At 43.5% G+C, this 22,919-nt stretch overlaps 3 protein-coding genes and 2 non-coding genes across 16 annotated transcripts in view; all 5 read left to right on the top strand.

Annotated features, from left to right (window-relative positions):
* The window catches only part of DENND2B (DENN domain containing 2B), a 150,232-nt gene extending 137,461 nt beyond the window's left edge, over positions 1–12,771 (top strand). For all 6 annotated transcript variants that reach the window (XM_068685254.1, XM_068685258.1, XM_068685255.1 and 3 more), the window contains 6 exons: positions 7,909–8,086; positions 8,730–8,771; positions 9,776–9,887; positions 10,867–11,106; positions 11,485–11,571; positions 11,998–12,771. In XM_068685254.1, the coding sequence (XP_068541355.1) occupies positions 7,909–8,086; positions 8,730–8,771; positions 9,776–9,887; positions 10,867–11,106; positions 11,485–11,571; positions 11,998–12,032 (694 nt within the window). In that variant the 3' untranslated portion in view covers positions 12,033–12,771. The remainder of the gene's footprint in view (positions 1–7,908; positions 8,087–8,729; positions 8,772–9,775; positions 9,888–10,866; positions 11,107–11,484; positions 11,572–11,997) is intronic.
* Positions 1–17,653, top strand: part of RPL27A (ribosomal protein L27a) — a 53,289-nt gene extending 35,636 nt beyond the window's left edge. Inside the window, exons 1-5 of one of the 2 annotated variants that reach the window (XM_068685269.1) lie at positions 14,334–14,457; positions 14,683–14,746; positions 15,249–15,324; positions 16,141–16,315; positions 17,475–17,653. In XM_068685269.1, the coding sequence (XP_068541370.1) occupies positions 14,455–14,457; positions 14,683–14,746; positions 15,249–15,324; positions 16,141–16,315; positions 17,475–17,603 (447 nt within the window). In that variant the 5' untranslated portion in view covers positions 14,334–14,454 and the 3' untranslated portion in view covers positions 17,604–17,653. Of the gene's footprint in view, positions 1–14,333; positions 14,458–14,682; positions 14,747–15,248; positions 15,325–16,140; positions 16,316–17,474 lie in introns of those variants that run through there. The other variant, XM_068685267.1, reaches the window with a different exon arrangement.
* Positions 15,680–15,811, top strand: LOC137858201 (small nucleolar RNA SNORA3/SNORA45 family). The gene has a single exon (XR_011097571.1). It is a non-coding gene; the product is annotated as a small nucleolar RNA SNORA3/SNORA45 family (small nucleolar RNA).
* LOC137858189 (small nucleolar RNA SNORA3/SNORA45 family) lies at positions 16,623–16,755 on the top strand. The gene has a single exon (XR_011097559.1). It is a non-coding gene; the product is annotated as a small nucleolar RNA SNORA3/SNORA45 family (small nucleolar RNA).
* Positions 17,654–17,787: 134 nt separating the features above from the next.
* The window catches only part of TRIM66 (tripartite motif containing 66), a 47,102-nt gene continuing 41,970 nt past the window's right edge, over positions 17,788–22,919 (top strand). For 2 of the 6 annotated variants that reach the window (XM_068685247.1, XM_068685246.1), the window contains exon 1: positions 22,034–22,361. In XM_068685247.1, coding sequence (XP_068541348.1) covers positions 22,142–22,361 — 220 coding nt within the window. In that variant the 5' untranslated portion in view covers positions 22,034–22,141. Of the gene's footprint in view, positions 17,953–19,920; positions 20,705–21,030; positions 21,271–21,546; positions 21,665–21,756; positions 21,816–22,033; positions 22,362–22,919 lie in introns of those variants that run through there. The other 4 variants (XM_068685248.1, XM_068685250.1, XM_068685252.1 and 1 more) reach the window with 4 other exon arrangements.

Below are 22,919 nucleotides of genomic sequence, written 5' to 3'. Positions count from 1 at the left end.
GGGCACAGTGCACTAGCAGTGGTTTGCTGAATCAGTCTCATCCTGGGAAATGCTCAGCTCCTGGATAACATTTTTCCTTTGTTACACTCCTCTGATAAGTGAAGGATTTTGGCCTGCTTCTTGGGCTGAGTTGTTAGCTCACTGCTGATACTGGGTAGGACGTGGTACAGTTCTGCTGTATTCAACAGAGAGGGGAGATCTCTCATTTCCTATTTTTAGAGAGTTCTTTATGCTGTTGCATGCAACAACTGCAGCAGTATTTGTTGAAGTACGGGTAGTGATTAGATATAAAATGTTCAAACCTGGCTGCTGAGTTGGGGTTGGACAGAATTATGGTGAATATAGAGGCAAGAAGCAAATAAGTGTAGCAATTACTAAGGAATATTCTCTCTTTTTTTTTTTTTTTTTTCTTTTCATGGCAGCCAGGCCTTTATTTTTAGTTTGGTTTTAAGTAGATCCTCAGCAGAGAAACATTACATCACAGTGTAGATTGAATCTGAAATTAAGCCGGAAAAGGAAGTAAACATTATAAAATGGCAATGATTTCCGTAATTATTGCCTTTCATTCAAGCACGGGTATAACGGCTGAACTTGCAGAGACTGCCAGCCTCTCTGTACAGTCCTTTCTAATAGGAGCTGCGACCGGACAAAAAATGGTAATAAATTCTGGCTGCTGTAAACGGCTGAGTTTACTGCAGTGATCTTTATGCTGTCTTAGACAGAGGAGAGACAGCTTTTCTCTTGTGGCCCAGGAGAGGTGGAGGGCAGGGATGCCTGTATCTGGCAGAGCCCAAATCAGAAGCTGCCTGTGAGCAGAGTTTCCCATGGGCACGGGGCCGTACCAGGGAGATGAGAGGTGCCCTGGCTGCAGCAGGAGAGTCCTCGTCCCCATGTGCCCCTGTGGGGATGGGCCCTTTGTAAGGGGGTTCTGCCATGGGGAATTCACTGTTGGGGAGAGAATCTAACAATTTAATTAAAAGTAAACTAAGGCATGAAGAGTTAATAAATGTATTAATGGTATATTAAAATTAAAAATAATTAATACATTCAAAAATTACAGTGTCTCTTTCCAAATTACCTTATAAAGGCTTGAAGGATTCTCTGTAGTTTGTTTTTACCCCCGAAGGGCATCTAAACAAACTGAAAAGGATTCAGATTTCAGATGCCGAAACATGCCTTGCTGACAAAGAGCAGCTAACTTTACAGCTTTTCACACAGCACGCCTTCCACAGCAGGCAGGGTGCTCATGGCTCAAAAGAGGCTGTCGTGTCTTGTGCGTGCACTTGTGGGCTGATCTGGTGAGAACAGAAGTGGAAAAAGGAAAGGTCTTTTAGGTGTCATTTCAGCTTGACAAAAATGAATTAAGGCCGAAATTGTGCTGAAGTACTTCTCTGAATCAAAGCCTAGAACAGTATTTTGCCTGTTCCCTTATGCTTGAGATTTAATTGGTGAAGCGAGACATGAACTAACCGTAATTCCTGCTATTCTGTAATCATTAGAAATGATTTTTCCATCAGTGTCCAGGTAGGTTACTGTGTCAGAATTAATTTGCATTTGTTTCAAACAACAATAAGCTAAGCACAAATTCTGGTGTTCATTTTGATTGTAATCTTCTGTCTTGCACTTGTAGATCTATTTAATCATTGTAGAGGAAACTTATCTTTTCAGTTTGCAGATTTTTCCTGATAGAAACCATGCATTTGTTTGTGTTTGCTTATCAGCAGCTTGCGTGTAGTGAGGGGGCATGGTGCAAAACCCGCTGAAGTGTAAGAATGCTGATAATTACTGATTTGCATCCGTACCTGCATCTGAAAGCAGTCCTATGAATAGGCAGACCTCCCAGAGCCTTCGTTAATTGCAGACCTTATGCACTAACACACAGAGGTATCCTTTGATCCATAATCAGCAGAGAGGTTACCCAGGGCAGCTTCGCTTCTCCAACATCTCCAGTTCAGCTTCGCTTCAGTATTGAGTTACGAGCACTAAGGTATTTATTGCTTCACGTTCTTCCTGGTGAGGAGGTTGTCCCGTATACTTCCTGCAGCCATCATCCGTCATGCTCCCCCCGCCCTTTCTGCATCTGATGCTGCACCTCTGAGCGTGGCTGTTGTTCATGCGTGCCTGTGTTTGCACGTTCCCTGACTCAGGACCTTTTCTCCTCGTCGTAGCCGTGCAGTCTGATTGCTCCATCACCCTGCTCTCTTTTCCTGTAGCAACAGTGACTCACATGATTTTGTTTTGAAATCTTCATGGGGTAGGTCTTCTTGCTAAAAAGCTGCAAAAACATGTCATTTCTTTGGTTTGAGTCAAAAGAGAGGAATTCCAGGATTTTTTTTTTTCCCTATTTAAACAGCCTGGAGTGGTAAATGAGAAACAATCAGCAATAATTTTGCGTAGGTAGAAAAGCCAGCATGTTTGAGAATTTCACAGAATTGGAAATGTCCTGCCTCGTTGTATCAAGGACTCGTTCTTAAATTCCCATTTTATTCCTCCCTGGCCTATCTGGGAGTAGTTGGTGGTATTTTCATTTGTGTCTTGTCCGTGATGCTGTTACTTGGTCTTACCCACCTGAATGAAACTGCTGCTATTATTTAGTCTTACCCACTGAGAGAAATGTTTATTTTTTCAGTGTTTAGGTATGTGTTGTATCTGGTGCAGTGCAGTTCTGACCCAAATGCCAGCCTGTGCAGGAACCGGCATCCGCCCCCGACACACACACTCCATTTCTCATCCAAACTTCAGCAGTCTGCCACAATTTTCACTGCCATTTTCCCGTTACTTGGTGCCCTTCCAAGTTTCTGCTTTCTCCTTCCCCTCTGCCTCTGCAGTTTGTGTGTGGTGAAGCAGGAGGCTGGCCAAATTCTCAGCCTTGTAGTTTCTTCCCAGAACCCTTTACAGTCCTCTGCAAATCTCTCAGACCATTTCATCTTGCAGAGCTGTTGCAGACTTCTCCCTCTCTCTCAGAGACTGGATGGAAGTAACCCAAGAGCTGGGGAGGTGTTGAAGGGTGCAGCAGAAAAGTGCCAGGCGGCCGGTCCTGCTACGGAGTTCATCCATGGCACAAGGACAGGAGCTACCACAGGAAAGCACTGCTGTGGCCTGTGATCAGCCCCGTGGGGGTGTAATACCCACCTGAGTCAAGGTATCACACCGGGGAAGGTCAGAGGCTCCAGACTCCAACCACGAGTGGGAGGAAGCCCTCCCAGGCAGGCGAGGGGATGTGGGTCAGGAAGGTGAGGCGGTCGCTGAGCAGTTGTAGGTTGGAGCACGTACACGTTCAAACAGCAGCTGAAGGCGTTCAGCAGATGTGGACAGAGTAGCATCATTAAGTCAGCAGGAAGAAATGAGAAACATGAAAAGGTTGTGGAAAAGTAAACACAGGCAGTGGAAAGACTTCTTTGTGAATTTACATTTTTGGCTTCATTTCTCCATCCAAGGAAACAGCAGGACCAGTCCTGTGCGTGGTCCAGCGCATCCGCCTAGAGCTGGCACCAGCCCTGGGGTGACAGACCTGCTGTGTGGCTTGGACCTACGTGTAAGGGTGGTCCTCCCTCCCCTCCTGGCAGATTGAGCTTGTCCATTCCTTGGGAGAAGAGAAGGAGGAGGCAGGTGTCTTCTCGCCTGCCCCTCTTTTCAATGTAAGTGCCAAAATGACAGTGGGGAGGCAAGAGGGTAGCAAGGCAGGGAGCAGGAGGCCTGCCAGCACATGGTTGTCCGCACAGGAGGCACAGTCTTGGATTTAGGAGGTGCTCAGGTGTGAGACTCCCTCTCTGAGAAACTGTAGGTGGAGGGAGGAGTGAGAAGGAATACAACTTTTGGCTGTTAGTAGGAAGAAAAGGCAGTTGTCGAGTGTATCTGTGGAATATTACCAACGTGAGTAGTGTGTGTAACCAAATATGACTTTAACGTTTTGTGGGAGCTGAGGACTTGCAGCACACACAGAGTGATGGTCTTCTGACACAGACACATCCAGAACTGGCATCTGCATGGGCAGTGCTCCCTGCAGCCAGGACAGCAGCCGTTCACTGTTCAACAGCACAGCGTGTGCTTCTGAGAACCCAGTGATTGTGCTATGCTAGATATCAATGATTAGTTTTTAAAGTAGGCTAGATTTGGGGTAATTTGTTGGTGAAGCGAGCTGGAAATTGATTAGCAGACATCAGCCTCTCTATGGAGTAGTAAATGTGCTTGATATCCTTCTCTGCTGTTCTCCGAGGTATAGCCTAGTGTCTGCCAGTACCAAATTCAGCATTCCCAGAATTACACACTTTTTTTCACTGAGAGGCAGTAGGTATATTGAGAAGTAGGTATATCCTACAGCCTTAGGGATAGAAATGCTCCAACAGCTGCTACTTAAAGAAGCAGTATCACTTTGTGTGCCAAAATCTCTTATCATTTTGGTCCTAAAGCCAAATTATGGCAATTTAGCTCATTTCTGTGCACAGGATGAGCTGTAACAAGTGTTTGTGCTGCAGTCTGTGCCATGAGAGTGGCAGGATCGGTTTGATTACCATTCTTCTATTAAGAGATAAAGTTGAATCATGTGAATTTGCTTTTGATGTGGGCATTAACCCTGCAGTCCTACAATTCAGCTGAGTCATGGCAGTATCTGAAATTCTTGTACCGCGTCTCTACATGCAACAAGGAAAAGTTTCTATGTGCTACCATGGGAAAAGGATTTGGAAAACAAGCTACCCCAGTGGAAGAAATCAACTTTGAGTAGGAAAGATGCAGTGTCATTTCTTGCCTATAAAGTGCTGAAAGACCTTTTCCTAAAAAGTTTCTTTGATGATGATATGTAGCCTTTCCACTTTCAGAAAGATTCATCAAGTTGTGTAGTTGTAAATGTAAAGGGAAAGTGTCTCTTGTTTCCTGTAATTATTGATAGGCTTATAGAGAAAATGTCAGATATATTTTTCTTTATCAAGAATGTATTAATAAGACGGTTATTACTTAGTACTTAGTGTTAGTACTTCCACAGCAAGAAGGTCATGGTGGTTTTTTTCCTAATCTAATTAACAAGAAGGACAGCAAGAGCCCACACCTGGGCAAGTTCCAAATAAGATTAAGCATAACATTTTTAAGTAGAAGTGGTGAATCACCTGTGTTTTGAAAGCAGTTGGAACTGGCTATTTTCTCTAGAAATTGTTCCCTGGTTTTGCAAGCCCCACGCCAGCCTGGCACTGGCACCCCGGCACGGCTGGCCCTGTGCTGCAGCGACCGCAGCGCTTCCCCTCTGAAGCAAGTGGGGCTTTCTGCTCCTTGTTAGCACATGACTCACGCAACCGTTTGGTTTCTTGTGCCCATGGATAAAATTACCTGCACGTAGGTAATAACCGCAGCCTTTTCCAGGGGAACGACAGCTAAAACGTTATGCAGAGGTCCTGTAAAAACGCGTGAACCAGATGAAGAAGCCTACTCGCAAGAGCTGCTCTCTGTAAGGTCAAAACTACCCGGGACTGTTACAAGTGAAAGTATTCTGAAAATGTTCTGCGAATTTTCCGTTGCTTTATTTTGCTTTATTTCACACACCTTAAAGGAAATAAACCATCTGATTTACTTCACGTTTCTCATCAACAAGAACATTCGGGACAGCATGTGGGTTGCACAACTTGAAAGGAAAAAGCGGACTTGTTTTCCTGGGATAGGACTTTCTTCTTCTAATTTACAAAATATGCTTCTTATGAATAATAGTACCCTTTCGAAAGGATTTGAATTGTATTTTAGAGATTTAAATTGTGAGTTCCTTTACAGCTCTTCTCTCTGAAGTTGACCTTACGGAATGTAAAAGCCTCACACCAAAGTGAAAGATATGTATCCTTTGTAATTATCTTTCCAGCTATGGTAGAGAGACAGATGCTTTGGACAAGTAAGAGTTTGGTGACACTGGTGAGTGTCTTCAAGTCTCTCTGACCTCTGCACAAGCAGTGCCTGTGCATGGAGCCCTAAAAAAAAGCCTAGGCCGAGGGGCTGACAAGGGCAGTGGTGTGACCTGCAGGATGCTGGCCAAGCAGGGTGCTGCCACGTGCTGTGTTCAGCCGCTGCCCTGCCCTAATCGCCTTCTGGGAAAGCTCTGAAGGAGAAATCGATGTCCTGGGCCGGAGTCCGAAGCCTCCCCTAGCGTGGGAATAGCACACACAAGAGGATGCAGGGGCTGATTTACGTCACAGCACTGCGTGTAAAACAGCGAGTTACAAAAGGGCATTCTATAGAAAGGAAAAAAATACTCACTGAAAATTAGAAGAATGTTTGTCTTCCTGCTTTTAGCTTAGCCTGCCTCTTTTTTTAGTCATTCATGTAAGACGACCGAATTGGTAGCAGTTGAAAATGCCACAGCATCATTAAAGCAAGCTTGAGAATTGTGCTGGGAGTCTGCACCGTGCTCTGCAGTTCTTCCGAAACACAGCAGTATGTTTGGCACTGCAGGCACTCTGGGGACCAAAACAGGAGTCAACATCAGCATCATCGCACGCTATCAAGGAAAATTAGAGAAACACATAATTTTACAAGAATACTGGTTGAAAGAATACTTCATGTGTTAGAACACAGGAATACTTCATGTGTTATAAAAACATGCTGTAATTGGTAGATCTTAAAGGAAGTATCAAGTAAAAACAAACAAACAAAAAACAACAAACAAAGAACAGAGTAAGAAGACACGTGTTTACAATTTTTAGCTTTCCCAAAACTTTTCCCTTTTCCTCCTCTAATTCTCCCTTTTCCCATTCACCAAACTTCAAAAGTTAATCACTGACAGGAACAAACAGATGAAACCTTTCTCCCGGCCCTGAACAGACAAATAAAAATGCTTCTGAGAGTTATTCCGGTGGAAGTCTGACGCCACCTAAAGTTTCCAAAAAGTCTTGCAGTTAAAGAAATCAGCATGCCCCCTTCCTGCTCCCTTCTGTCCCAGCATTCTCAAGCAATAACCGCTCTGAAGTTATTGGTTATTTATAGTTATTTGTGGCTACATTAAGCACAGCAGAAGTTTGCACTGTGAGAAAATTAGCTCAGTCATGCTAGGCTGGGTAAAATCCCAAATTTCTGTCAACCTCAGCATGCAAGAAGCAGACGCTGTAATTCAGCCCAAAATCAAAGCTCTGTAACGGAGGCTTTATTCCCCTGCAGTTAAAGCTGGCTTGGTAATGGGGTTCCTTTATTTTTAATGTTTGGAAAACACGTGACTGTAAAAGGGAATCAGATTCAGTAGGTGGAAGGAGAATGTGTGCAGTATATGTTCCGCCAATGACGTTAAGCCTTAGCATTTAGGGGATGCTGACGTGGGTATTTCAGAGCACCTTTCTGAGCAGGGTTAATACCGTGATCACCACACTTGGTCAGTAAGTCCATCAAAATACACTGCACTAAAAGTAGGCTGTTGTCACAAAAACACACAAACTTTGAAAAATGTGTCGCTTTTACTAATTTTCTTTGAAACATGCATTTATTTTTTTTTTTTGGTTTATTTTTATTCTGTTTTTATCAGAGTTAATAGTTTTTCTTTCCAATGCTTTGCATCAATTTTTTATTTTTTCATTTGCTCTTGTTCGTGTATCAGTGCTTGACATAAGAACACCAATATTGGGCATTGTTACTGCTTAAGTGGGCATTACAGCTGAGAGCTGCAGTCGGTTTTTGATTTCAAGCACTCATTCAAAGTGGCTGCTATTGTTGGGAACATTAAACATCGTCTTCTAGATCATAGTCTCCTGACTGCTGTGATGAAACAATCTGATTCTAGTCTTTTAGCTTTATTTTCAAGTCACTTAAAGGTGAACATCAGAAGCAATCTGTTGAAAGGCTTGTGGGGAAAGGGGGGCAGCCCTTTGGGCACTTGCATTTTAACACACTAAGTTACATGGTCTGGATGGACAAGCTCTGCTCACACGGGTGTTCCTCTCTCTTCAGCACCCTCTCGAGCTGCTCGCACGCCGTGGTGGCTCTGCTGTACCCCTTCTCCTGGCAGCACACCTTCATTCCTGTGCTGCCCTCGTCCATGATTGACATCGTGTGCTGCCCTACACCCTTCCTGGTGGGACTGCTCTCCAGCTCTCTGCCGAAACTGAAGGAGCTGCCTGTTGAGGAGGTAGGAGCTGGCACCAAAATTATTTGTCTGGACTAAAACTGGCCTTGCCCTGGAGAGAGGCACAAAAGTCCACGTGTGTGTAATTTTTAATCTTCCTCTTTGTTTCTTCTCTGCCAAATTCTCATGCACAACTGCCTTTTGGTAAAACTGCAGTTGTAAGTTTAGTCTTCTTTTTTATCCCCCTCTCTGTGCCTGGCACCTTGACAGAGAGAAGCAAATCGTAACCTGGTTAACAATTAAGTGGGGTAAATATTCTCATTTCTTTTGATTTCGTTGTTCCTGGAACAACAAGAGGAAGTATGAAATGCCAGTGCTGTGACACCTGTTAATGCTAATGGCAGTTGTGCATGAAGCCATAGGCAGGACAGAAAATAAAGCCTTTAAGGCCCCCCTCCCCCCTTTTTTTTTTTTTTTTTGTAGTACATATTTACAGATCCATTATACTAGATCTGTTGTATATAATGATGATAAATTAGAATTTAAGCTCTACAGAAAGAACTTCATCAACCTGTTGTTTTCATAGCAGGAATTTGATTCATGTTGAGGCTTGGGACCTTTCAGATGATCTTTCTCCATTAAAAAGCAGACACAAATGTTTTCTCTCTCTTAATCCATATTTCACTGTAATGTTTTATTTCCTCAGGCTTTGATGGTTAACCTGGGATCTGATCGATTCATCAGACAGGTAAAGTACAGCTTGCAGCGTTGCCACACAGCTTAGCAACCTGTTTAGTCCTATTGTATTACTAGGTTTATTTGCTGTTTGTTTGTTTCTTTGTTTTTAATTATTGTTATTAATTAGAGATATGTGGCAGGAACTGTGCAGTAGGCAAGACACTAGGAAAAAAATGCTCATTTTCTGTGTCAGTTGTGAATTAGCACTACTCTCCTCAGTTATCCAACAGGGATTGAGGCCGTAAATGTCAGAAGAAATCAAGAACTGTGTTTGCAGTGTAAAGAAAGCATCCAAAGATAACAATATCATGTTAGCAAGAAAACTCACAGTGTTAGAGGGTGAAAAGGACAACAATTGCAGGGAAGTCTCTGAGAGAGAGGAGAGGTAGAGAATAGTAGTGTGGTAGCAGAAGCAGGGAGAGGAAGGATCACCATCTCCTGTAGTAATATGGCACTAGATAACTTCAAAAGTATCTATCTGCAGGTTAGGTGAGTAAATTTCCTTGTATCTCTGGAAGATATGACGTGTGAGTAGTGGGTGCACTGCTAAGATTCTCGTGTCCGCTTGCTTTTGCTGAATAAGCTTTAGATAAGTTGAAGAGAGCAGTGGGGCAAAATCCCAGAAAACAAGATACGCTAGAATACAAGTAGAATCAAGTACCAAGCAGCTGTGTATACATGGAGCTAGGTTTTGCATGGTGTTTATTTAGTAAAAACAACTATTTGGACTCTTTGGCATGTAAAGAGCTGATTCCAAGTTTATATAAGTTTGCCTTGGTCTTTGGATTATTTTGCTCTTTGAATGGTCTTTTCTGACTTTAAGAGTAACAAGAAATTTTGTTTAGAAATACACGATAGCTGCACATATGTTTTTATTATTTCATTTACGTAGACATGACAGTAGCTAGCTGATACAAAATGCTTTTCTTCTGAATTTTAAGCTGTGCAAAAGTACGTACTATAGTTGCTGTTACGTGATGAATGTGATCTAAAGATTTTTTTTTCCTCTGTCAGATGGATGATGAAGACACGCTGTTACCTAGAAAACTGCAAGCTGCTCTGGAGCAGGCTCTAGAGAGAAAGAACGAACTGATAAATCAGGATTCAGATAGTGACTCAGATGATGGTAAGTTCATTTGGCAACGGGCTCATTGTTAACACACATGGAGGTAGTATTCTGACTGAGGAGGAAGAAAGATTTTAGTACTCAGATACCTTTTGCAGTATCAAAGATAATCTCTGCACACATGGAATGGGGCTGATGACATCAACGCACAGCAGTACATTATCAGCAGTCTGTTTTGGTTTCTTTGCAACTGACATGCACATGAGCACTTTTAAGCCTTTACTCAGAAAGAGTTCTGCAGTTAACTTGGCCCTGGTTCAATCCAGATAACTATGCGTGTTTAGAAGTGTGTCTGAATTCAGCGTTGCTGTTGACTCTTGATATATTCAGGGGAGGGATGCAGGTACCTCCAGGGGATGGTTTCTGTACTAGAGGGGCTGAATTGCCTTGGAAGGTTCATATTTCCCACCAACAATTGTAAAAAGAGCCCAGGGCGAATTTAACTGACTGTGGTTAAATGGTATGCAATGGGCCTCTATTCAGTTTTTGAAATGTATTTCTACTCATCTTTGCTTTACATATGTAAAATTATTTTAACATCTCAGAAGTGATGAAAACCTAAATTCTATAACACACCCTTTTTGATCTGTTTGGGTATAGGTTCGTTATTCCCAGAGCAAACATTTTAATTCGCAGTCATACAGAAGTTTGTTAAGAAAACACTTATTCAGATTTAAAGTAAGAGGTATAATTTTGATGAGGCACCCACTTAATTTTTAATTTCCTGAGCTGTCTCATGAGGATTTGTATTTCTTCTTGATTTTTGGTTACACAACGCCAGTTTTGTAGGCTGGCACTCTTGATTATAAAGCTGTTACATTTTTCCCTATCTGACACATATCCATGGTACAACTCCTTTCAGTTATTAGCATCAGTAAACTGCTAGATGACAGTACCTGGCTCAGGGGGGGATGACAAAAAAACCTGACAGATCTGGGAGCAGCTGATTTTGGTGTCTTACTGCTGCCTTGTTTTGCAGAATGTAACACCCTGAATGGATTAGTGTCTGAGGTTTTTATCCGATTCTTTGTGGAGACCATTGGCCATTATTCCCTGTTCCTAACCCAGAATGAAAAAGGAGAGCGTGTCTTCCAAAGGGAGGCTTTCCGTAAATCTGTGGCCTCTAAGAGTATCCGGCGCTTCTTGGAAGTGTTCATGGAATCCCAAATGTTTGCTGGTTTCATCCAGGACAGAGAGCTGAGAAAATGCAGGGCAAAAGGTAAGGGCAATGTCCTTTGCTGTGATACAGATCGCGCATATTTCACGCTGATCCAACAGTTTGCATCTGCATTTGCCGTCGGAGCCTAGCAAATTCTGGGTAGCTGAGAAGCCTCCAGAAGTGTGTTACCTGCCTCTCACGGGGCTAAATAGTAGCGACCGCGCAAAGGCTTTAACCAGGAGAATCCACGGCCGAGCACCTTAAATCACTCGGAGGCAAACCTGCTCGAGCCACAGCAGTGCTGCTGCCGTGGAGCTGCGCGGGCGACGAGCAGCAGGGGGATGCGGGAGGATGCGGGGGGATGCAGGAGGATGCGGGGGGATGCGGGTTGTGCTGCCCCACGCTCTGCCCAGCCCCATCTTCCCCCCTGTCCCGCAGGTCTCTTCGAGCAGAGGGTTGAGCAGTATTTGGAAGAGCTGCCAGACACCGAGCAAAGCGGAGTAAACAAGTTTCTGCGAGGCCTCGGTGAGGACAATCTTTAGCGGTGTTTCTGAAAGGGTTTTGCATGTCTGGTGGTGGTTGTTGTTTAAATCCAAAAGAGCCTTGCCTGGGGTGAAATGAGATGATCAGCTGGTGGTTTTGGTGATAGGAAGTATCAAAAGGAAAAAGTGAAAACGTACTTAAACCTGACAAAAAGCAGATTTAATTATGATCTCTGTGAACGTCTTCATTTGGGGAGAAAAAGCACGGAAAACATAATTGCATAATTGAGGAGGAAGAAAAAATAAGAAGGTTGGCTGCCGAAGACTGCCAGTTGGCTGTCTCTGCCGGTATTAAGTAAAAGAGTCACTATAGCAACTACAGTACAAATCAGACCCATTTGTTATGGGATTTTTGATTGCACTTGGCTTTTTCAGTATATTCTAGTGACTGATGGTGTGTTTTCTTTAGGAAATAAAATGAAGTTCCTTCACAAGAAGAATTAAACCCTTTCTGCTGAAACATCAACCCAAAGACTATTTATGACACTGTCCTCGAGACCCCTGCAACTCCAAATTTTGATATGGGAGGAGAATGAAAAAAGCTGACCGCAGCTTTGAGTGACTACCGATACTGTTACAGTGTGTCAGACGATGACTCCTTTATGTATTTGGATGGAATTTGTAAATAATGTGCTGTAAGCTTTTGTAACTGATTTTGTAATGAGCAAGAAAAACTGTGGTAAATATTTGTATATTCCTGAGAATAACAGGTGCTTTTTTTTCTTTAGTATGAAATGAGTTATGCTTGGTGCAAAAATGAATAGCTGATTATGTGCAGCTGACTGTCTCAGCAGAACCACTGACTTCAGGGAATGTTTGTGAGAACTACACTGATGCCTGAGTACTGCGGTAATGAATGAGCTCTGGGGTACGTGGGAGAGGTTGTATGCGCGGGGGCTGTTTTCATGTGGCAGAGTTGGTATTTTTTTTCCTGATTTTTCTTCTAATTAATTTTAAAAGAAAGAAATAACAAAGTGACTTGATAATGAGGTACTTGGTTCACAATACAAAACTTCCACTCCGTTTGAACTCTGGTCAGTAAACTACTTGTAATCCATTCTGCACTAAGACTGCTAACCGTGAGGAGATCTCCGTTCTTTGACATGCAAGCTGCAACGAATAGGTACAGTTCATCCTTTCCTAATGTATGTATGTATGGTTCCTAATAAACTATGTAAATACACCTGTTTGTTTATATTCTTTGCAAACCTCTGCAGACTTCTGATTTTGAGTGGGTACAAAAACCAAAGAAACTTGTGAACGTGAATTTGCAATTAAAATACAAATACAAAAACAAACAAAAACAAACAAACAAACAAAACAAAACAACAAAGAAACAAGGTTATTATGAAACTGCCTTTCAGTAGGTTTACTATTTCATGATACAACTTGGTTTTCCTTCTACTTAACACTTTTTATTAGAGCTGAGACATGGCATTTTATACCACCATTTTGTTAATTTTATCCTAACAGAAGCATCTCTTAAAACATCTTTCCTTTTTTCTTCTTCACACGGGCTAGCAGCAAATTTTGTATCATAGATAATTGATCCTGAACTGTGATATTTTCACATTGTTTTTATGCTACATACGTTTTTACATTTAATTTGGTTAAATGATCCAAGTAGAATAGGAAGAGCTTGTCGCAGGCAAATATTTTGCTTAAATTTCTGACGAGCTAATCAGCTGCAGTCTATGACAATCTGCTTTTCTTTTGCATTAACTGCAGTCTGGTTCAGGTGGTGCTTGCATGGTGGTGAATGCTCTTCAGCAGGACAGGAACGATTAGCTTGCCATGGCCCTCTGCACAGCAGCAAGTGCTACCCAAGTACCACATTCATCTTTAATCTGGTAACGTAAATGCTGTTAAGAGATTCTATTAGCTTTTCCTTAGCCTGAAGAAAATAGAAAATACTTGAGTATTCTTTCAAGTCTGATGACTAATGAAAACGACTTAGAGCTTTCTTTTTAAAGAAAAAAGACCACTGTATTTTTCTTCTTTGCAGCGTGACTTCTTTGTGTAGGTGAACTGGCATTGAGGCTTGCGCAATTCCTAACCTGGCAGTGGTTCTGGTTTGCTATCAGCCTCATAGAACAAAATTGAGGGTTTTTTCACTAAAAAGGTGAAGTCATTTCCTTTTTACCTTACCTCCCTCACACTCGAGTATATACCAAAGCTTAAGTGTACATGAAAAGAAGCATCTGTAGAATGTAGAATATCGAGCGCTTCTGATCAATTGAAATGGAATCACAATTTACATTAAACATTTAGCATTTGCGTAATCACAAATGTTAATTTCTACAGGTTTTATAAGCTACGGAATGACTCCCAGATGTAGTTCTTCAAAGAAGAAGCAATAGCCTTCACTTGTACAGGTGGATGCCGGCTGTTTCATAAACAACAGTAAATATATGTGTAAATACATGTTCCTTTTGAGAAAATGATTGCTAAAACGTCATCGTTGGCTGATGGTAGTGTTGACATGAAAAGAGTTGTTAGGAATGTGAGCGAGACACAGGACGCACATGTTCAGAGAATGTGCTGTGGAGAACACATCCCCCACACAAAGCTGTTTTCCTCCATCTGCAGTGTAAAAACCTCCGCAGGGAGCTGTTGAGCGACAAATTGCCTAACATCTTTTGGTGCAGGATTTATTGAAATAAACAACAATGGCTCCCAATTGCCCAGGAACCGTCACTTTGGCGTTTCGGGGCACTGCGCTGAGCGCCTCCCCCACATCCCCTCAGGAAGAGGCGGGAAGGAGGAGCCTCAGCGAAGTCTCGCGAGAGTTCCCCGCAGGCGGCGGTGCCTTCCCCCGCTCTCGCGATCGCCGCCGCCTTTCGGTTCCGTGAGGCGCGGCGGCAGCATGGTGGGTGCGGGATGGGCCGGGACCGGGCCAGGACCGGGGGTGGCGGCGGCGATGGGCGCTCCTCCAGCCCCGCGGCCGGCTCGGGGCGCTGAGGGCGGCTCGGGGCGGCCGCTGGGGCCTCGCTGGGCGCTGCGGGCCGTGAGGCGCGGAGGAGCGGCGGCGCCGTGGGGGGGTTAGGGGGGGGGGCCGTGTGGCGCCGCGCTCACCTCTGCCGCTTGCCCGCAGCCTTCCCGGCTGAGGAAGACGAGGAAGCTGCGGGGACACGTCAGCCACGGGCACGGCCGCATCGGTAAGCGGGGGGCCGGGTGCGGGGCCTGCGCGGGCCTGGCGAGCAGCTCTGAGGGCTGCGGGGGGGGCTGCGCCGCGCGGGGGTGCCCCAAATGCTGCTCTAAAATGTTGCCCGTCCCTGTCGGACGGGGTTTGTGAGTCACCTCGGGTAGTATTTGGGCGGTAGGTGCCGTCTGAGAACGTGGCTGGGCGACATTTTGAGCTTGCAGGCTGATGCTGTGCCTCTTTAAACTCCGGCCCTTCCTGCCTGTGCTTGTCAGCTCGCTTGTGCTACCACTGGTGTCTTCTCATATTTACATGTGCTAAAGACAGGTTTTTTGTTTTTTTTTTTCTTCTTCTTGTCTAGGGTTAGTCTTTAGTTGGCTTAGCTCGCTGAATTGATATAAATGCAGAAGGATAGGATTGCTATCATCAGATTAATTAGCTTAAGTTGACTCTGTGTTCCGAAGATCAAGTATTACATGTGATATTCTTACTCTAACCAACTTTGTTCTTCTTTTTAGGCAAACACAGGAAACATCCTGGAGGCCGTGGTAATGCTGGTGGTATGCACCATCACAGGATTAACTTTGATAAATAGTAAGCTAACATTTTAAATACGTGCTAGCAAAGTGCACGTTGCTGAAGCAGAAACAACTAAATTTTATGTGAACCATCAAACTTCCCTACAATCCCATGTATCTTCTTCTCTAACGTGAAAGCTTAATAGCTAAAATCAACTTGTGTCCCCATTTTCTCTAAGCTTAGGAGCCTTTTTTTCTTAAGCCAAGCATCTTTGAGAGATCAGTGCAGTAAACTTGACCAAGCTTGCCAGTTACACCGTTGTCCATACTAATAGATGTGCCCACAAAATGTTAGGGAAATCTGAAGCGTTGTATAAATCAAAACTATGTTCTACTTAACTGCATGCTGTAGAGGCAAGGGTTGTCTCACCACCGAGACTAGAGTCACATCTGAACACTGCCTGTTGTCCTGGTGTGCTAGAGTACTCGGAAAGTAACCACTAATCTTTATTCACTGGCTGTGGCCGTTGTTGACTCAGTCAGTCACCGGGTTAGTGACAGGAGCTCTGAAGCTCTTCATGCAGTACAATCTTGCACTGAGTTGGTTTTGCTCAGAAAATGCAGGATTGGACCACACTCACCATGAGGAGGATTAAGTTGTGAGTTCAAGGGAGAACAGATGCTTAAAGGGCCCTTGCTTTGCATAGCAATGATTGTTACACTTAGATACCACATGTATTAAAGAAATAAACGTGTAATGTGAAAGTAAGATAAAATTTTACTTTTGATTGCTTTGAGTAAGGAAGATGTTGTATCAGTGTTGATTTGTAGTCCCACCTGTTCAGGATGAATTAGAGATGTGACCTAATGAGGAATGTGTTTTCTTTCACAGTCACCCTGGCTACTTTGGAAAAGTAGGCATGAGACACTATCACTTGAAGAAAAACCAAAAGTTCTGTCCTACAGTCAATTTGGATAAACTGTGGACCCTTGTTACTGAACAGACAAGGCTCAATTATGCAAAAAACCAGGCTGGACTGGCCCCAGTCATCGATGTTGTGCGCTCAGTAAGTTTCTGTTCAGATTCAGATCTGCAGTTTCTGCTCACTTGAAGTGTAACTTAGCTTTGCACATCCAAGTAACAAAATGGTAAGCTATAGATACTCGTGCACTGCAGCTTATTTGCAAACTTCTCAGTACAAATTCATGTATCTTAGCATATCAGTAGTTAAGCTAGTACTGAAATTACGTTTTTTTCCTGTAAAAATGACTTATTTTTGAAAGGTGGTGAAAAATTACTTGTTCAAAATATCACCAGAAGTAGGTATGAAAACACGATAGAGCTATTCTCACTTACATAAAGTCACTTCTAATTCCGAGAGTCGAGTCACATCTTTACACTTGTGATTGTTCTGGTGTGCTATCGTTCTCGGACATTAAACTTCTGATCCACATTCACTGGCTGCGATGCTTCATATCTCAGTCAGCCACCAAATCAGTGACACTAACTAGTCTGTCAAGTGGGTCGTGAAACTAATCTACCATGTAGGTATGTTTTGTGTACCAAATACCTCTGCTGGCCAGTCACACCTCTTCTAACAAGCTGTGACTTTAAAGGCTGTAGTATTAACGGGTCTTGTGCTGTGGTTGTCCTTTTTATGCAAAGGACAGGAGTGAAATGAGGGGGCAGGGGAACTATTGCTGTGACAGCTCGCAGAGTAGAATAAACCACACGGGTGCATTGGCACTCTACAGTTTTACTTTTAAGATGTACAGAAGAGCCTTCTGCTCTCTTCAGAAATACCAGGATGTCCAGCAGGTACAGAGCGTGGGCCGGATGCCAGTGGGTAGTCAGTAGTTTGTTGTAGAAATGCAGCCAGCTGCTCTGTGCTGTGGGAAGTGGTTGGCAGCTTCTTTACAAGACTTTGGTGTTTTCTGTATGTAGTACTGGGAATATTACAGCTTCCAACATTCTGTTACCAAAACCTTCAATTTACTTTATAGTTTCCACTTCTCTGAGTGAATGCAGCGCCACTAGATCACGTGGGATATTTTTTTCCATTCATACCAGTCTTGTATTGGAGACGGACAGTGAATGAGGTCAGCGGTGGTGATGATGGTTTTGTTTTCTACTGGTGTGTGCTAAAAGACAGGTGTGAATGTAGGAGCCTTTAAGCTGATTATAAACACAATGGTTTTTTTGTTTTTTTTTTTTAATCTTTCTAGGGATACTACAAAGTCCTGGGCAAGGGCAAGCTGCCCAAGCAGCCTGTAATTGTGAAAGCAAAGTTCTTCAGTAGAAGAGCGGAGGAGAAGATCAAAGAAGTTGGAGGTGCCTGTGTGCTTGTGGCATAAAGACCATTGTTTTATTTGAAGTTTTGAATAAAGACAATGTATAAAATGTGTTTCTTGATAGAATTTTTTGACTTGTTCACACACTGTCCTGACTTTAGTCTTGTGATTTAGTGATTTCTGGCTGTTCCCGATCAGTGGTTTGGCTGGTGCTTGCTATGGTTTGAAACTGCCTGGCTGCAGCTGCGTCTGGCATGTGAAGAGGAGATACCTTGCTGCTTTATCTTTGCAACGTAGCAATGTACATCGGTTCTTCCTCTGTTTGTGCAACTGCTCCAGTTGGTGATGCTCTCTGGTGACCAGCGATAGGACCTGAGGGAACAGCATGAAGCCGGCTCAGGAGCAATTCAGGGTGGGTATTAGGAAAAGGTTCTTCACCGAGTGAGTGGTCAGGCATTGGGACAGGCTCCCCAGGGAAGTGGTTGTGACACCAAGCCTGCCTTGCTAAATGACACAGTTCATGTAACTTCATTTTTGCAATCGACTAATCTCCTTTTAAAGTGTAGGGCACACGATTCCTGAAGTTGCTTCTGTGGGACAGATGGTGCCAGGTAGCTTCAAACATGTATACAGGCAATGAAAAGCAATGGCACAGCTGTAGAGCTGGACTATATGGATTTCTGTATGTATTTAAAATGATTTTATAAAACATTTGCATTGTTGTAATGTCAAATAGGACTTTGGTTGCCAATGCAAGGGTTGGCCAGGTATGCCAAAGAAGATTCCTTATATGATGGTTAAAATCGGACTGTTACTATAATGCTTGGCATTATAAGTCTTAAAGTATCCCTAGATGCTACAAATAACCTTCTAGTACATCTGGTACAAGCCTAGTTAATGAACTCTTAACCTAGTGTTTGGCATGGATTATTTCAGGGCTTTTAGGGTAGAGTTGACGCATTGCATTAAAGTTTGTAAAATACTTAGTTTTTTAAGATCAATATCTCTGTGAGTGCTAGGACGCCTTTATCCTAATGTATTACACTACCGAGCTGCTGTCAAAGGTTAAAGCCTGATGAAATGCAAGTGCTCACCGGTGTTTACAAGGCCTCGGTCCACTCCTGCAGACTAACACGTTCATGGTAGACTCCATCAGGTACAGTGTGGGGAGGAGCTGAAAAATGTCTCCCAAGGGGACTAGAGGCTGTGGCAGGTGAGAGTCCAGCTTCTGGTTATTTCAAGCAGCTTCTGGTTATTTCAAGCAGCTGAGGATGGGGCTGCAAGATGGGGAACAACTGTAAAAGACCAGACCCCAGTGACAGCGGTAAGCTTGATTCACACAGGAGCACCCCGTGCACACAATCAGCAAGCGATTCCACGTGGCTAACGCACACAGCAGACGCTGCTCTCAACTCTTTGGAGCGTAATGTTCCAATATATTAACGCTGTAAGTAATTCTTCGCCGTTTTGTGCAGCTGTACTCAGCAGTTTGCCGGCCCCCCTCGCTCCGCCCGTGCCCGCCGCCATTTTGCTGAGGCGGGCGCCCTGGTCCCGCCCGCAGCTCTCGGTCGCGGCCGTTGGGCGGCGCTGAGGGGCTGGGGCGGGCGGCGGTGCCCGCCTGTGGCGCTCCGGGTTCGGGTTCGCTTCCCAGCCGGTCCCCGGAGAGCCGGAGAATGCTGCCGAGGGCCGAGTAAATCGCAATTTCGCTGCGTTTACCGCCTGCTTGTGTTAACGGGGCTAATTTCGCCCACCGGCTCGCCTCGTATTTGTGCGCGAAGTCATCAAGCGTTTGGGATCGGAGCCCCGATTTGGTGATGGTTTAAGATCAGAAATCACACGCAGCGTTTTGCTTTGTCACTGATTTTTATTCCCCCCCACCCCCTTATTGTTTTGAAACAGTTACTTCGGGAGTTGGGCACGTGAGGCACGGAGCCTAGTTAATCAGGCAGGTTTTGCCTCACACTGCTGTCTTGGCTGAGCTCCACAGACCCCCAACAAGAAGCTGCTGTGAGGGCTTGTCCAGCACCTTCACTCTGTTTTTCCTCAAAGGACAAAAGGGGCTGCTGCTAATAAAGTAATTCTAGAAGGAATTCTAGGTGGAGCTTGCAAAGTTTGTGTTACAACATTTCAAAATGCTGTAGCAATATCCATGTTTAACTGAAGGAAGAAGATACAAAAAATCACCTAATTAGGTCTGAGAGAACAGAATGCTGAAAATTGAAAGTCTTGCATAGGGATTTTATCCCTAAAGTAATATAGCTATGGGGATATACCTGTTACAAACTCCTCCTGTGTGAAATGCATAGGTGCTTCACTGGGAGTTTCAGTCCTGTGATACCTGGCTGCTTCCCTTTGATTTGTTTGCTGTGGCTCTTCACAGAATTTCTAGGTTGGAAGAGACCTCAAGATCTTGCCCTCCAGGGGCTGTCATTGATCTTTTGGTCCTGCAGCAGCTCCCCCAACACTATGTAGCACCTTTCATTTTCCCTCCTTGAGCTGATAGGCAAAATGCTAGGGGCTTTTCTCCCTGTTTCAGGTGTGGCTGCCTGCCAGCTGCCTCCCCCTGCTCACCAACCCCATCTTCATCCATTTCTGTCCCGTGTCCTGCCTCTTCACCCTCACCACATCCCTCCAGAAGCAGTTATTTGCTTTGTAATTGCGGCTGCTGGACTTGGTGTTTCCCACCAGCCCAGCCAAGTCACTAGTGATGTAGCTGCCTGACTGCTGCTTTGCATACCTGTCTCAGCAGGAAAGTAGCACTTTATCTCCCCCTCATCCTTCCCCCTCCTGCCAAAAAACTTGCACATAGTTTCACATGTTCTGCAAAAAGCATAGATTAAAATGTATGGTAACCTGCTTCTGGCTCATACAGACAGGTTTGGCCTTTATGGTGATAGAGCATTTCCCAATGTTTGGCTTTGTGTTTGCACTGATTCTCTGTGCATCGATACTTTGGTCCTGGGCTGTGGTTTCTCAGACTGAACGATGCGGTAGCCTAAGACCTCAACTTCCTATCGCAGACATGACATGTTTTTGCAGGTTCTGGTCTGTTTGCTTAGCAACGGCACTCGCAAGAAACAAAGGAGATGGTGCAAGCTGAAAAGCTGTGCTTCCCTAATCACATTCGTCTCTGAAAGATGGTTGATGAAGATGAACTGTAAAAAGTGAGCTCATACAATAAACACTTATTTAAACACTTGTTTAAAATACAGGTACAACTACCACAGCTGTTTTCCAAAGGGACCTGTAGTTTTGAAATTCCAGTCACAAGTTTTAGTGGTATATTTGAATTTGTTGAAGTGAATTCAGTAAAATTGATGGGTATCTACTTATTTTCATTGGTTCTTAGAAGTGGGCTTTGGGTGTGAGGTATTATGGTGACTTAAACATAAAGTCCAATTTTTCTTAAATAGCAATGACTTCAGGATGCAACAAACACAGAAGGCTGGTTGTGAACTTCTGAGACCTTCACAATTCTGTTTCATTGTAGAAAAAGATCTGTCTGTTAAACATTTCAATTGGAATCTGCCTTGAGATGGAATCCTCCAAGAGAATACATATCTCTAGGATTAGAGTCGCTGTTCTGTGACGGGGAAATCTGAAGATAGCTGCAAGTAACGTACTGCTGGTGGCAAGGCCACCGTGCCAACAGAGTGGCAGCTACATGGGATTGTGGCCCCAGGAAGGAGGTTCAGTCAGCTGAAAGGGTGATTCCTGGAGAGATGAGACCGTATGTACTTTTCCTTGCAAAATGCAACTTTTTGTATTTTTATGTAAAAGTATGTACATACTTTTTGTATGTACTTTTCCTTGATGCAACTTGCAAAAGTTTCCCTTTGCAGGCTGTGCCTGATTGACATCTCTATAAATTTCAGAATCAAGGATAGAACATGAACTGCAAAATACTCAATTTACCTTGGGGAGCTTAGGTTGGCAGGGGGAATGCTGTCCTGCATGTAGAAAATTCTGACTTTGTCCATAATTTGATCTGTGGTCATCTTGACAGGTGAAATTTGAGCACTGTGAAGTGCATTTTATTACATTTCTGAAAAGAAGATGATTAGCAGAAGATATTTTACATTTCTCAAGGCAGCTTTCTGATGAGTGTTGCTGAAACGATGGAGGTAATGATCAGTTATACTTATCATTATTTTCTTTACCTGCAAGCTATAAAATATTGTGGTGAAATTATAAAAGCATCATTTTTATTGCACAGTTTCAGTGCTTCTGCCAGGAAATGTACAGCGTGTGACAATTCAGGCTGGTAACAGCTTTGTAAGTAGATCAATAGAATAGATTATTTATTCTTTTTTCTTTCTTTTTTTTTTTTTCTTTTTTTCTTTTTTAAACAAAAGTTGCAAGTACTATAGAGAGATAATGGGATCATGGTTTGTAAACCTTAAACCACACTTTCCTGCACAACAATCTGCAAAGATATTCTTTTTTTTTTTTTTTAAATGGGTATGTGATTTTCAGCTGCAAGGGACTTCCTCTTTCTTCAAAAGGGCTAAGTAAAGGTTGTTTCTGAGAACGTGCATCCCGCTGTTGCCTTCTAGTTTGTGCTTGAGCGATCAAGTGTATTGTTAAGTGAAGGGGTTGTCATGAGCCATTTTGTGACTCTCCACGTTTTTGATGTCAAATTTCAGCCAACGGCAGTGGGGACTCTGGATCTGCTGAGGAATTGCTTGGTATGCAAACGGGATCTGGGCAAGAGAGACCCCAGAATGTTACCTTGCCTTCATTCCTTCTGTAAGGACTGTCTTCCAGGTCTGATTCAAGGATATAGCTGTATTCCCACTGGATATGAAGTTCTATATGAAGGTAATGTTTAAGAATCTCTGTTTGGCTTACGCTGTTTGTAAAACAGTATTATGAAAATAGATGTATTGGGAATACTTCTTGTAGCCTGCTCCTCTAAAGCACTACTTGAAAAGAACAAACTAGGAGAATGCAGCTTTGTATGAGCAAAGGGTGGGTTGAGAACAAGCCTCCTTCAGGATGTTTTCCAGTCAACAGCAATGCTTTGAATAGAAATGCCACAGTCGGGCAACCTTTACATTTTCCAGAATGGTCTTGGTTGCATTTACCAAGTGTGACATTATGGATATTTGCTTTGCTTAAAAAATGAATAAACCCTAAAGGAGCATGTAGTAATTTTTATTAGAATATGACTCTTGTGGTGCACTGAAACTCCTGGTGCCTTCCTTTTTTCTCATCATAAATGTGGTTTCACCCTATCTGAATACTTACAACTATAGGACGTACTGTAACTCACCCTAACAAGCTGACTAAAGCTAGTGAGAACAAGAAGCATTTTGAGACTGTGGCTCTTGAAATCTTGAAGTTATTTGCACAGGTTTTTGTAATGATGTTCATAGA

The sequence above is a fragment of the Anas acuta genome, chromosome 5 (genome assembly GCF_963932015.1).
Source record: "Anas acuta chromosome 5, bAnaAcu1.1, whole genome shotgun sequence".
Lineage (NCBI taxonomy): Eukaryota > Metazoa > Chordata > Aves > Anseriformes > Anatidae > Anas > Anas acuta.
The sequence above is the reverse complement of the archived record's forward strand: the minus strand, read 5'-3'. Positions and strand labels throughout refer to the sequence as shown.